The sequence below is a fragment of the Carettochelys insculpta genome, chromosome 1 (assembly GCF_033958435.1).
Source record: "Carettochelys insculpta isolate YL-2023 chromosome 1, ASM3395843v1, whole genome shotgun sequence".
NCBI classification, from domain to species: Eukaryota; Metazoa; Chordata; order Testudines; family Carettochelyidae; genus Carettochelys; species Carettochelys insculpta.
The window spans coordinates 356568939-356583012 of record NC_134137.1 but is presented as its reverse complement, the minus strand read 5'-3'; the positions used below and the strand labels follow the sequence as shown (position 1 = coordinate 356583012).

The 14074-nt window shown below is 49.6% G+C and overlaps 1 protein-coding gene across 3 annotated transcripts in view; it reads right to left on the bottom strand.

The window, feature by feature from the left end:
• Window positions 1–14074, bottom strand: part of RSBN1L (round spermatid basic protein 1 like) — a 91806-nt gene that overhangs the window by 52566 nt on the left and 25166 nt on the right. For all 3 annotated transcript variants that reach the window (XM_075017165.1, XM_075017158.1, XM_075017149.1), the window contains exon 2: window positions 13429–13545. In XM_075017165.1, the coding sequence (XP_074873266.1) occupies window positions 13429–13545 (117 nt within the window). The remainder of the gene's footprint in view (window positions 1–13428; window positions 13546–14074) is intronic.

The window sequence follows — 14074 nt, the reverse complement described above, 5'->3', positions numbered from 1 at the left end:
ATCCTTAATGTGGTGGTTATATTGACGTTCATAATGTTTTAGCCAGTTCAGTGTAGCACCTTTCATTGAGCTTAGCCACGCGGGCGAAGTAGCTGGGGTCTGCCAACTTGTTTTGGTGTTGAACAGTTTTTAGAAGGGGCAGGGCAATACAACCAAGTCCAGAGGAGACAAGTATATGCACCACTGGATCTAAGTCTTCTACCTTATCTGCCTGAATGCCCAAGCCAACCCACTGCAGAACTCTGCTATCCTCCACGGCTGGAATTACAGGAGTATCTGCCAATGCCTTGTCTGGCAAGGAAGATACCTCCATAAGAGGTGGTTGCTCCCTTCCTTCCACAACTCCAGGTGTCCCTGGGGTTCTTGAGCTAGTGCTGTTCCAGATGGTGTCAGGCCCTTCTGTGTCAGGACTGCGCACACTAACACCAGAGTGATTGGTGCCAAGGTCATGTAGATTGGAACAGTGTTAAAGGTATTGGGATAGAGACATCAGGGTGCAATGGAACTACGTCATCAGTCCTGCAGATGACAACCACGGCAGTTAAGTAAAAATGTGGTACTGAGGAAAAGCCCAAAGACCCCAAAAGAGCCACCGTGCTGGGAGCTACCACTGCACAGGCCCCAGTGCCAAGTATGGGTATCAGTCTCTGCGTTGATCTGGACTGTCTTCTTTTGCTCCTATGAGACCAAACAGGAGTATGACTGTGGTCTCTGAAACGGGGGATCATCGAAACATCAACAGTTCATACCAAGGTCTCAGGGACAGGTGACAGTGCTGGGTCTGTCCTGGCTTTCGGGGGTTTCATGCCACAGATGTAAAGCACCTTATCTGTGCCAGTCCTATTCCTGGGCTCGAGGCCTCTGTTTAGTTCACTAGCCCCACTTTAAGTACCCAATTGCCCACTCTAGGGTGAGGGGTGGTCTGAGGGGAACCCACCTCCCCATTCGTTCCAGGAACCCTATGCAGCTACTACTGGAGAGGGCCGATTCTCTTAGCCCTTGGTGCAGCAGCTCTTCTCCCTCAGATGATTCCCCAGGGCTCCTTCTTGATCTGCTCTGGCTGGATGACCAGTTCCTCCCCAGTCTATGGTTGAGCCTGGGGTTACCAGAGCTAAGAAGTCCACACACTCACTGCTGAAGCTCTTCACCCACTCCCCCTCTGATGTTCCTGGTATTCCTACAAAAAAGCAGCAGAAATGTAGCACTTTAAAGATTAACAAAATGATTTATTTGATGACAAGCTTTTGTGAGACAGACCCCCTTCTTCAGATCTGAAGAAGGGGGTCTGTCTCATGAAAGCTCATCTTCAAATCATTTGTTAGTCTTTAAAGTGCTACCTCCCCCCCCCTTTTTTTGGGGGGGGGAGAGTACAGACTAACACTGCTACCCCTCTTACTATTCTGGTATTCCTGACATTCTCCTCTGCTCCTCTCAAGCTCTCTCTCTTCCACTACTCTGATCTCCTCGCCTTTCCATCTGCCTCTCACACTCTCCCCTTGGTCTGCAAGGGAAAGGGTTTTACTGGTAAGCTTAAGTGGGACCTGCCCCTAGTTGATTTAGGGAAGTCTCCTCCACAGCTGTTCCCACTCTGACTGCCAGCTCAAAACCACCCTGTTTTTTCTTCTTTTATTTTCTCCCCTTGCCTCACCCGGCCATATATCTCCCTCCCCAGCCCAACACCATGGGGTTGGGTTACTTGAGACAGCATGCAGAGCATCCAGGACATGCCATTGCCATTCCTATGCCATATTCAGGACAGGAACCACCAGGTTATTTTCATGTTCCTGTCCTTGTTTTGGTGTATCCACTGCAGGGGCACGTGATCTGTGACCAGGGTAAATTTCCATCTAAGGTAGTAGTATCTGGTGCGGAAAAGGCCGTCTTTTGCCTGGCAAAGACAATCTGCCGGTATCCCTTGGTCAGGTCGAGAGTGGAAAGGAGGGAGCCTCTCAATCGATCTATCAACTCATCTATGCATGTAATAGGTTATGCATTAAATTTGGACACTTTGTTCAGCTTCTGGAAATCATTCCAAAATTGGAGGCTGCCCTCTGGCTTGGGCATCAGGATGCTCAGGCTGGACCACTGGCTATGGGACTCCTCAGTAACGTCCAGCTCCAGCATCTTCTGCACGTCCCTTTGGACCTCCTCCCATTTTGCCTCAGGGAGTCTGTAAGGCCTTACATATACCCTTACTCCTGGGTTGCTGCTCCCCAGCCAGGGGCAGCTTCCTGCTCAACTCCTGCAATGAGTCACCATCAACCTGGGCTGCCAGCTTACCAGCCCAGGACACTGCTCCCCTCATTCTGCTCCCAGCCCAGGCTCTCTGGCAGCTGACCCCTACCACTGCAGCCAGGCCAGTTTTGGCTGCCCTTCTCTGTACTCCTGGGGCTGGTTTAACCGGCCCCTCCTCCTTCTAGCCCCAGGACCCTCTGGTCCTGCAAAATACACGGTTTTGCTGGATCTGGGAGTTTTAACCTGTAGAATTTCTAGATACTTACTGTTCCCTAGCAGGCCACTGGAAATAAGCGTTTTCATATTTTTTTTTTTACCTTTATGAAATAAACTCACTAAAAATTAAAATGTGAATTTAACTTCTAATATGAAACTTTCATTTGTGATGGTCCTGTAAATATGAGTGATGTCAGTTTAAAAGTGAGCATCAGGTGGATGACCCTCCTAATGATGGGTTATATGGGATTGCAATGTGACCAGAGCAGCTAACAGTTACTTCCTTTACCTCATCTCCACCAGGGAGCAGTGGGCAGAGGCATCTTATGTGTGTCTGATGAAAGGTGACCCAGATAAGAACCAGATGCCTGACCAAAATATCTTGCAACTGATGTGCCTGCTGATCTAGAGCAAGTAGTACCAGAGGCTAGCAACTCAACCGAAACCTTCCATATGGTATAGGACAAAAAAAAAAAAAAACCACACACACACACACACACACACACCCCCACCCCCTCTACCTGCCAGGTACACCCATTAGAGTTACTTGGATGTTAAATACTAGTAAGATGCCAAAACCATCCTTGAGTGTGGCAGTACCTGATTATTCCTCCATGCTGCAACCTTATCTGTCTTAAGATCTGGTGTTCAATAAATATACTGCTATTTACATATCTAAGCATATTCACCACATGTGCAGATAGGGACATTGGGTTATCTGCATAAAAACTACAGGAATTCTTAATCTCCAGCCTCAGGAGGTACGGACAGGCTAGTGCTGTTGTGTGTGAAGTATGGGGATATCTAGTTCTACAGAGAATTGAGAGAAAGAAGGGGAGTATTTGATGGCTTAATTATTTACGCCATTGTCTTTCTAGGTATAGAAGTTAAGATGAGTAATCTGTAATTCCATGGGTTGTCTATATTTCCTTTTTTATAGACAGGCATTATAGATTTGCCCTTTTCTAGTCTAATCTTGACTTTCAAAGATAATTGCTAATAGCTCAGCTACCTTCTCAGTCAGCTCACCGTGTATTCCAGGATGCATTTCATCAGGCTTGAACACATGGCATTTAAGGTCAAAATCTCACAATATTTTCCTTAATACAAAAGGACAGGAAAAACAGACCCAGCAAATGCTATGGTCACAACTTTAATACAAAGTGATTTTCAACGCAGTTTATGCAAAAATCTTTTTAAGAACATTTTTATAGGCCTGTACAATTAAATTTAAGTATTTAAATTCTATAACAAAGAATATTTTAATTTTGGTTGACAGATAAGCAGTGCAGAGGAAAAATTTTATTACTCATGTTTTAAAAAGTATACTTGAAATGTCGTATCTTTCTCATTCTTTGTGCGACGCCCAGCTTACGTATTTTATCAATCAGGAAAACTATGAAACTAACAGCATGCGACAATGGAATTCAAAAAAGTCTCTTGTATATGCATAATCAGGCTGAGTTAAGGATACACATCACCCCTAATTTTGGCATTCAATAATCCTGGAAATGTTTTACTTTGCAACCCAAATATTCTCTTACAAGTGTTTGTACAGAATTTGTTACTCTAAGGCTACGTCTACACGTGCACCCAACATCGAAATAGCTTATTTCGATGTTGCGACATCGAAATAGGCTATTTCGACGAATAACGTCTACACGTCCTCCAGGGCCGGCAACGTCGATGTTCAACTTCGACGTTGCGCAGCCCGACATCGAAATAGGCGCAGCGAGGGAACGTCTACACGTCAAAGTACCACACATCGAAATAGGGATGCCAGGCACAGCTGCACACAGGGTCACAGGGCAGGCTAGCGCTTCCGGGGCAACAGCTAGCCGCTCCCTTAAAGGGCCCCTCCCACATACACTCACCCTGCACAGCACGCGGTCTGACGAGCCAGATAGGCACACAGACCCCGAGCGCCGCAGTTATGGACCCCCAGCAGCAGCAGCAGCAGCCGCCGCAGCAGCAGCTAGAGGTCCAGCCAGCCCTCCTGGCAGGAGCAGGGCTTGCCCTGGCTCTTGTCATGTTGGGGGCAGCTGAGCACCTTCCTGCCCCAGGGGAGGAGATGCCCCCGGGGCAGCAGGGCTTAGCCCCTACCCCTGCAGCACCCCGCTCCACCCCCCGCCTCACACGCCGGCGGCTGTGGAGCCACCCCACCAGCACCGACTGGTGGGAGCGCCTGGTGCTTGGGGAGTGGGACGACGAGCACTGGGTCCGCAACTTCAGGATGACCCGACAGACATTCCTGGAGCTGTGCCAGTGGCTCAGCCCCGCACTCCGGCACCGGGACACTGCCATGCGGCGTGCCCTCAGCGTGGAGAAACGGGTCGGCATCGCTGTCTGGAAGCTGGCCACTCCGGACAGCTACCCATCCGTGGGGCAGCAGTTTGGCGTCGGAAAGGCCACGGTCGGGGCTGTCTTCATGGAGGTAAGAGAACCCACAGGGGGAGGCCAGGGTAGAGCAGGGCAGGCCAGGGCAGAGCAGGGCAGAGCAGGGGGGCCAGGGCAGAGCAGGGCAGGCCGGGGGGGGTGGGGGGGCCAGGGGGGCCAGGGCAGGGCCATGCACACCCTGCTCACCCCTCATTGAGGCTGTCCCATGTGCTTTCCCTGCAGGTCGTGCGTGCCATCAACTCCATGCTCCTGCACAGACTCGTGAGGCTGGAGGACCCAGATGCCACCATTGCCGCCTTTGCCACCCTGGGCTTCCCCAACTGCTTCGAGGCTCTGGATGGGACCCACATCCCCATCCGCGCCCCGGACCACAGCGGAGGCCGATACGTGAACCGGAAGGGCTACCATTCAGTCGTCCTGCAGGCCTTGGTGGACAGCCGGGGACGGTTCCAGGACATTTACGTGGGCTGGCCTGGCAGCACCCACGACGCCCGGGTTTTCCGCAACTCGGGCCTGTGCCGCCGGCTGGAGGCGGGGACCTACATCCCCCAGCGGGAGATCCCTCTGGGGGACACCACCATGCCCTTCTGCATGATTGCGGATGCGGCCTACCCCCTCCGGCCGTGGCTTATGCGCCCCTACACGGGCCACCTCTCCGCCAGCCAGGAGCGCTTCAACGCGCGTCTGAACCGTGCGCGCCAGGTGGTGGAGCGCTCCTTCGGCCGCCTCAAGGGACGATGGAGATGTCTCCTCACCCGCCTGGATGCCAGCCCCAACAACATCCCCCAGATTGTGGGTGCCTGCTGCGCCCTGCACAACCTTGTCGAGAGCAAGGGGGAGACCTTCCTTCAGGGCTGGGCCGCCGAGGCCGGCAGGGCACACCTCCAGCCACCTGCTGCCCCCAGTCGGCAGGTGGACCCAGAGGGGACCCGGGTCCGGGAGGCCCTGCGGGCCCACTTCGACAACCAGGCCGCGGGGTGAACTCTGCCCAGGCCCCCGACTGCCCGCCCCTTCCTCCCCCACACTCCTGCCTCAACGCCCACACCACCATGGGGCACCCCACCGCCCATCGCCCCCCGCCCCTTGTCCAGGAGAAACGACAGATCGAACTTGTGGGTGAACGTAAATGTTTTCTTTGGCTGAACCTTTTTTTTTTTTTGAAATAGAAAAATATACACATGTGAAAGGGAAAGCAAAAAGGAGGGACAAACATGTAACAAAAGCAAGATGGGTACAAATAAAACTATGTACAACAATAAACTCCAAGCAGGGTGCGCCATCCACAAAAGGAAACCAAAAAGCAGGGAGGAGAACGGGGAGAACTATTTACAGGGGGGACGGGGCAAGCAGGGGCAGCACCCACCCACTCAGTCCCCAAAGTCTGTCCATCGGGGGGGGGGGGCCACGTCCCGGGCCCCTCACCCCCTACAAGCCCCCAGTGGGCGTTCCCGGCCGGGAGCTCCGGCGGGCCTGCAGTCTGGTCCGCGGCTGGGTGGGAGCGGGCTCCACCAGAAGATATCGGCGCCGGCGAGTCTCGGGTGGCTCCAGGGGTCCCTCGGCGCGGTGGCCCTCGCGGGGAGGTGGTGGGGCGACGGCGGACGGGCCGGCGGCGGCTGCAGCAGCTGGTGGTGGGGCTGCAGGAGCGGCCATGGCGGGCGGTGGCGCGGCATGGGGGGCCAGGAAATCAACCAGGCGGTTGACAGTGTCCACCAGGGCCCCCCATGACTCGCGGCGCCAGGCCAGCGCCTGCTCCTGCAGCCGGATGTAGTGCTGCGACACCTCCAGCTGCCGCTCCGACACCTCCAGCTGCCGCTCCGACACCTCCAGCTGCCGGCGATGGATGGCCAGCAGCTGGGGGTCTGTGGCCACCGCTGGCAGTAGGCGCAGGGTCCGCCGTCTTGCCCTCCGCGGGGCCGGTGGTTCCTCGGCCGAGGGGCTTCCCTGGAGCGAGGGTCCCGGAGGACTCTCCGGGACGACCGACGCCTCGCCGGCGCTCTCTTCCGGTCCTTCGGATGGTGCCGGTGCAGGTGCAGGACACAGGAGAGGAGGGGGGAAAGAAGAATGGAGACAGGCGTTAGTGTCGTCCCCGAGCCGTGGCCTTTGTCCCCCCCGCCCTGTGCTGCAGGTTCCCCATCCCCGTCCCCGGGAGATGCTGCTGTGATGGATGGGGTTCAGGGGTCCCCCTGCCCTGCAGCCCGTCCCCTGGTGGGAGCGACTCTCACTTCAGCCCGCAGGGTCTGAGAGCAGGAGAGGTTTCTTAGGCCACAGCTGGCCAGTTTCTGGCAGGAGTGACAGCACCAGCTGTCGGAAGAGACAGTCCTTCCAACTCGTCGTGGGGAGAAGACCCCAAGGGGGGGCCCCTCTGCGATGCAGCTTTCCCCCTCCTCTGGCTGGCTGCCTACCAGCTCTCCCTTCCCCTAGCCTCTACCTGTGGCCCCCGCCCTCGCCCCCCAATTCCAAGCCAGCTCGGCTCCTCCCTCCTGTTTGTTCAGGGCAGAGGTGTCACCTGCCAGCTGTAGCGCCAGGATCCTCCTTTGGCCCTGGGAGCTCCTCGGCTCGGGTGGCTCATCTGTAGCCTGGGTCTCCCTTTGGCACTCCCCCCACTCCATCGCCTGCTGGTGCTGCGGGGTGTCCCACCCCCTCCGCCCGGGGGCCCCTCGAGGTTCCGCTCCCCCCTGGCCTGGGGATGGGGCATGGCACTGTCATGCAGGGTGGCGGGGGGCAGGGGCTGCTGGCTGCAGTGCTGTGAGGGCCCTGTCCCTGGTGTCCTTGGGGCAATGGCCACGTGAGCGTGTGGGGGGCCCTGGACACATCTCTGTTCCCCCCGCCCCTCCAGCCCCGGGGTATCCACCAGAGAGGGGTACCTACCTGTGGGTCCGCTCCCATGGTCCGGAGATCCCCGGGGGTCGGAGGCCCTGCTGCTGCTCCGGGATGGCAGGAGGAGGATCTGCAGGCTGGAATCAGTGGAGGAGGAGCCCCCCTCCTCCTCCTCCTCCTCCCCCTGCCGTGATGTCCCGGGGATGGCCTCCGGGGGGGACCCCCGGGGTGCGGGGCTTACCTCCGGGCTGGAGCCCGGCTGCAGGGCCTGCTGGGGCTCGTCAGCCGAAGTGTCAAGGGTGGCCGGAGGGGAGGAGGTGTGCCGGGAGCCCAGGATGTCCCTGAGCTCCCTGTAAAAGGGGCAAGTGACTGGGGCGGCCCCAGATCGGCTGGCCGCATCCCGGGCCCGGGAGTAACCCTGCCGCAGCTCCTTCACCTTGCTGCGGACATGGTCAGGAGTGCGGGCAGGGTGACCCCGGGCAGCCAGGCCGTCGGCCAGCCGAGCGAACGCATCCGCGTTCCGTCTCTTGCTCCCCACTACCTGGAGCACCTCCTCCTCGCTCCAGAGCCCCAGCAGGTCCCGCAGCTCGGCCTCCGTCCAGGAGGGGCCCCGCTGCCGCTTGCCAGACTGCTTGGTCCTCTGGCTCTGCTGGCTGCCCTGGCTGCCCTTGGGGGGGGGCCCCTGGGGGCGCTGGGGGGGCTGCTGCAGGGGCTGAGGGCTGGGCAGGCTCTGCACCGCGTGTGCAGGCAGGAGCCTGCACGTTCCCTCAGCCTCCTGCAGTCAGGGCGGGGGAGGGTGCCTTTAAGGGGCCGCTCCACGCGGCCACCAGTGAGCTGCGGGGCTGGAGAGAGCGTCTCTCAACCCCCCAGCTGATGGGTGCCATGGAGGATCCGTCAATTTCGACGTTGCGGGACGCGGATCGTCTACACTGTCCCTACTTCGACGTTGAACGTCGAAGTAGGGCGCTATTCCCATCCGCTCATGGGGTTAGCGACTTCGACGTCTCGCTGCCTAACGTTGATTTCAACTTCGAAATAGCGCCCGACGCGTGTAGACGTGACGGGCGCTATTTCGAAGTTGGGGGCGCTACTTCGAAGTAGCGTGCACGTGTAGACGCAGCTTAAGAGATGTAGAAGGACAGATACTACCAGAAAACCAAAATTAGATCAGTTAGTTGAAATTCAGAATAAGTTTATTAAGACAATGTTTTCTCAAGAGCATGCAGACTCCCACTTCATGTAGAAAATGGGAGTTTAACCTTTTTCTTCAGAGAATGCATATTTAAATATAAAAAAAAGACAGGATTACCAATCCCAAATAGAACATGGGATTTATGCTCGCCAGAACAACTATATCTGATTTCCTTTTAAAACAAAAAAGCAGTGAAGTAGCACTTCGAAGACTAACAAAATAATTTAGTAGGTGAGCTTTCATGGGACAGACCCGCTTCTTCAGACCATAAACATACCAGAACAGACTCAATATTTAAGGCACAGAGGGCCATTCTGTTAATGAATTAAGAGTCTGCGTTTTACTAAAGAATTTCCAGTCTGCTTCACAAAGACAAGCTGCTCAACTCTCTTTCATATTCAAATTCGACACATTAACACGTGGTTTGAACTGGGATGCAAACTTTCTGGGACATTATAGGGGCTCTTTGGCATACTTGGCTTAATCTAATTCTTGACTCCCCCCCCCCCCCCCCCGCTCTCTGATCTGCTCACCTTGATAATTTTTTTTCTGATTTGTCAACTTTGATTATTGTTTAGGTTCTCTATGCCTTAAATATTGAGCCTGTTCTGGTACGGCTATGGTCTGAAGAAGTGGGTCTCTCCCATGAAAGTTCACCTAATAAACGATTTTGTTGGTCTTTTAAGTGCTACTTGACTGCTTTTTTGTTTTGATAGTCTATAGACTAACACAGCTCCTTCTCCAATTTCCTTTTTTTTAGTTGCATGATTCTGAAGAACTCACAAAAATATCCCTTTCACATTTAGTTCTTTTGGGACAATAACACTGTTCTCACAAGTTTCTCCACTTTTTAAATTAACTACCACCTAAGTAAGCAGGCAAATAGAAAAAGCAACAAAAATTCCCTGGGTTAAAACACAAAAATAATAGAAGAAATGAACAGAAACTCAAGGGCACCTCGATTTACGAGTTTCTATGACAAAAGGAGGTTCCCCAGATGCCTTCTCCACAGTTACTTCTAAGATCAGAACTAATTTGACATTTGTTCAGGAGGAGGGAAGAGCACACTCAGGCAAGATATCCCTCACAAGGAAATAAGTTGCACAACAGAATTAGAGAGTTTGAAAGGGCCCCTGCAGACTGACATGGAATAAACACATTGGTTCTCAAAGCACCTTTGACATGGAAAAATCCAAGTAAAGAATCTCAAAATAAAGGGACCTGCTGAAAACGATGTCACAAATAAGATAGCTACACATTAGTATTTATAGGTCTTTTCATGGATGAAAAAGGTAGCCAGGGTTTTTTCACCCACATAGCATTACAGTAAGAACCAGAGTTAAAACAGTGGTTTTAAACACTAAATTCTACCACACAAATAACCAACAAAGATCAATTATAGGCAGGGCCAGTAATACCACTTGCTATGGTTACCAAACAATTCCTATATGACACTATTTCCACTGGCTTTCAAAAACTTTCCCAAATGTTACTGATTGGGCTGAAGTTCTCCTTTCCATGTCTGCCTCACAACTTATTTTCTTTTTAAAAAACATTTGAGTCAAACCGTTCAGCTGGTTCTCATACTAAGGATAAGGGAAAACAGTTTTGCTCATATTAAAAAAATTTAGACCTTTTCTCTGAAAAAAAACCTCATTATTGCTCCTCTGGAGCATGGATTTGCAATTTGCGAGGTGGTAACCTTTTAGTCAAGACTATGCTTTTTGCTAAACTCGTGAAATTCTACACAAAATTGTGCTTCTCAAGGTTCAGTAGAGCCTTGCATCTTCTGATATTTTTAGGTCTCAACATTTCATCCCTACTGTGCATGCTCTAGTCTCTCAGAGCTACTAGTTGTGGTACTCTGTGCCTCAAAGCACTTTCAAACATCCATATTCACCACATCACCGTTTCATACCATACATACCACATAAGAAGTTATATAAAAAATCATGATCTTCCGAGACTCACTCTTCTGTGCAACCATGTATGTTGTTAGTGGGTATGAAGCTGAGATTTTGCCATATGGTTATTATTGAAATGCTGTAAATTTGCCAGTGACATAGGAAGATAACAAGCCAGCCATTCCCAGGAGAGCGCCAAAAGGACCATGAATCAGCAGGGGAACTGGAATCAGATTTTACAGTTGAATGGCAGTTTTCCGTGCACCGCACAATGGGGACTGATCAGCTATGGCTTAGGTTATGACTAAACACTGGCAACTGAACAAGGAAGGTGGACAAACTGGGGTAGTGACAGCAAGCCCTGGCACTGGCTATGCAAATATTCTGACGAGTGGAACCTCGGATTGACTAAGCAAGGAGAATTTTCAATTTCTGGTTCCTTGTCTCAGGAACAGAGACAGGACTGAGGCATATTGAAGGAGATGGGACAGAAGAGTCTGTGCCAACAGACAGCACTTCCCTTACACTGCCTGGAATGGAACACAAGATTCCTAAGTCTTACCACTCATCTATTTTCAGCATCTGTGCAATTCAATTTTGGTGCTGACTGACAGAAGATGAGAACACACAATAATTGCTATTCAGTTGAAGTAGCAGATATCCATGCAGTGAAGATTTCAACTACTTCTCAACATGTCCATAGAGTCTTCAGTTTGCCTCTTTTTTTTAAATTCACACATTTAAACAGAACAGCTAGGACACAAATTGAAGTCAAATGCTCATAATCTGAAAAATTCCAAAATTAAGGTAGCCAGTGCAACTCTAGATTAGCCTCCTTGTGTGCATTCATCATGATATATCCTTTAATTAACACGCCATATTATTTTTCCAAAGGGACACAGGCTTTATTTGTTACACAGGATGGACCTGTTCTGGGGATGAAATCAGGACTGTGCAATAGAGGACATTTTATTCTGTAGACGCTCTGCCTCTTTCGTTGCAGAAGGTGAAAAGTGTGTTATGAGTAAAGTAGGAGATTACATGAAGAGAAAAACATGGTCTGAATGCTATCTTGGGAAACTGGATTCTATCCCTGTCTGTGCCATAGAGTTCTGCCATGATGCAAGGCTAGTCACTTAATCAAACTTTTCACAGGTGGTCACCAATTGTATGTTCCTTATTTTTTGGGTGCTTGATATGAGACCCTTGGGTCTAATCTGCAGTACTGCTAAGTACCCAGCTGAACTCGGCAAGAGTTGTGCTTTGAACATATGAACTACTGTATAATACTAATGGGGGTGGGGGTGGGAGGAAATCACCTCCTAGGTGTTTCAGATTAAGCAAGCAAAATTAGTGGATACTTTTGATTGAAAATCTGTCTCTCAACATCCCATCTGCAAAATCTAAACAATGCTCCTCATCTCACAGGGATTTGGTGAAGATTAATATTTGTGAGGAGTAAATACTAATCATGATGATCGCAGTACAAAAGCCAATGAGGAAATAAATTTTGTCTTCAGAGAACGTTTAAATCACACACACTAAAGCGGTGTTTACACTTACATTCCTCTTTCTAAAGAGGCATAGAAATGAAGGCATCAAAATGCAAATAGGCACTGATTTACATATCTGGCACCTCATTTGCACAGTCTTTTCAAAAGAAATCAATGTAGATGGGGCTCTTTTGAAAGCAAATGCTATCTTCCAAATAACACTTCTTCCTCTTTTGTTTCAGGAAGAAGAGTTCTACTTTCTACCCAGCTGTCTTTCTTTCAAAAAATGCTCTTTAGAAAACAGATTATGCAAATCAGATGCAATCTCCAATTTGCATTTTTGGTTTCCTTTATTTGCATGCCTCTTTCAAAAGAGGAATGTAAGTGTAGACACAGCTTAAATAAGATGTGGGGCCACATACTGAACAATGAAGAGAAAATCAAATACTGAATAGATGCTCACTAAACTGAGCACCATTCACCCTGTCTTCCAGGCCAAGGATTCTACAGAAAAATATGCAATCACATAACTATAATACTATTATAATATGCATGCACATTGCATCATGTCCTGAAAGTCAAACAATCTTGGAGTATTTCAGGGTGAAATGAATTCCCAATGACTTGGAAATGGAGTTCTCTCTCTTCTGTACAGGCTAATGAAAAATCCTAAAGCAGTGACTCAGAAAAACTACATCATAATGCATATGCATGAGGTGGCCAAATTCACATTGCAGAGACCACCTGAATTCTGGCATTTCTTGTCCTGAGTTCTTGATTTTGTGACCTTAATGTTTAGTTTCTGTAATATTCATACATGGAGACCATAAGATAAAATGGAAGGAACTAAAAATAGATCATCAAAAACCACCTCACGAAATTGGTAGCTGATACATAAAACTAAAACCTATCCATTCCAAATGTGTATACAAGAGATGCAGCCATCTTAAATTTTGTAAAACTAGTAGGATGTATGGTATGTCACCTTTAGACTATGACAACAGTACATACGATCGATTTTCAGTTTGCATCATTTACACTGCCTCATTACAAGCTGCTGAAAAACAGGCTTTTAATAAAAATATGAAAAGTGCCATTAAAATTCAGTAGTCAATATATAAAATTTCATATTTCCACTAATACATTACAAATGACTTATTTCATTTGAACCTACCTTTCTGCAATAATTTGACCTCTCCATTCTCTTTCTTGATCTCATTCATTATTTTATGTTTCTTCTTTTCTTTCTGCTTCTCTCTATCCTTCTCTTTAATTTTGTCTTTGATTTGATCTGAAAGGAAAACATTTTAAAACTGAGCAAAAACAGAAGTGTTTCATGTGAAGCTGTAACACGTGGTTCATATTACTCAAGTTTGGTGAGTTAGTGGGAAAGGAAGAGATCTTTGAATCACAGAATCTGGACAATCTCCTATTCGTTGTATAACATTGAAAATCTGTCTAGCTATACTGAACCTCTTTTTCTGGTTCTGTTACATTAACTTTTATACAATCTAGTACTGGATCAGTTTATGCATATTCATAACAAGTCAGTACTTCTGGCTATGTTTATTCCTTTTGTAAGTAGGATTTTTTTGAACTGCACAGTACATTGAATATTTTGTCCATTTCTTATCCTCTAAAGAAATACAAAAAGCAAAATTTGCGTTTTCCTATATGCATGTCTACAACAGAAATGCTGCCCCAAAACATTTTAATAGCCTAAAATGCGAACATACATGTTGCAACTGAAACTTTAAAAGACATTGGAAAGGTTTGCATTGTTGTTACATTTGTCACTACTGCTGTCCTTTTTAGCAACT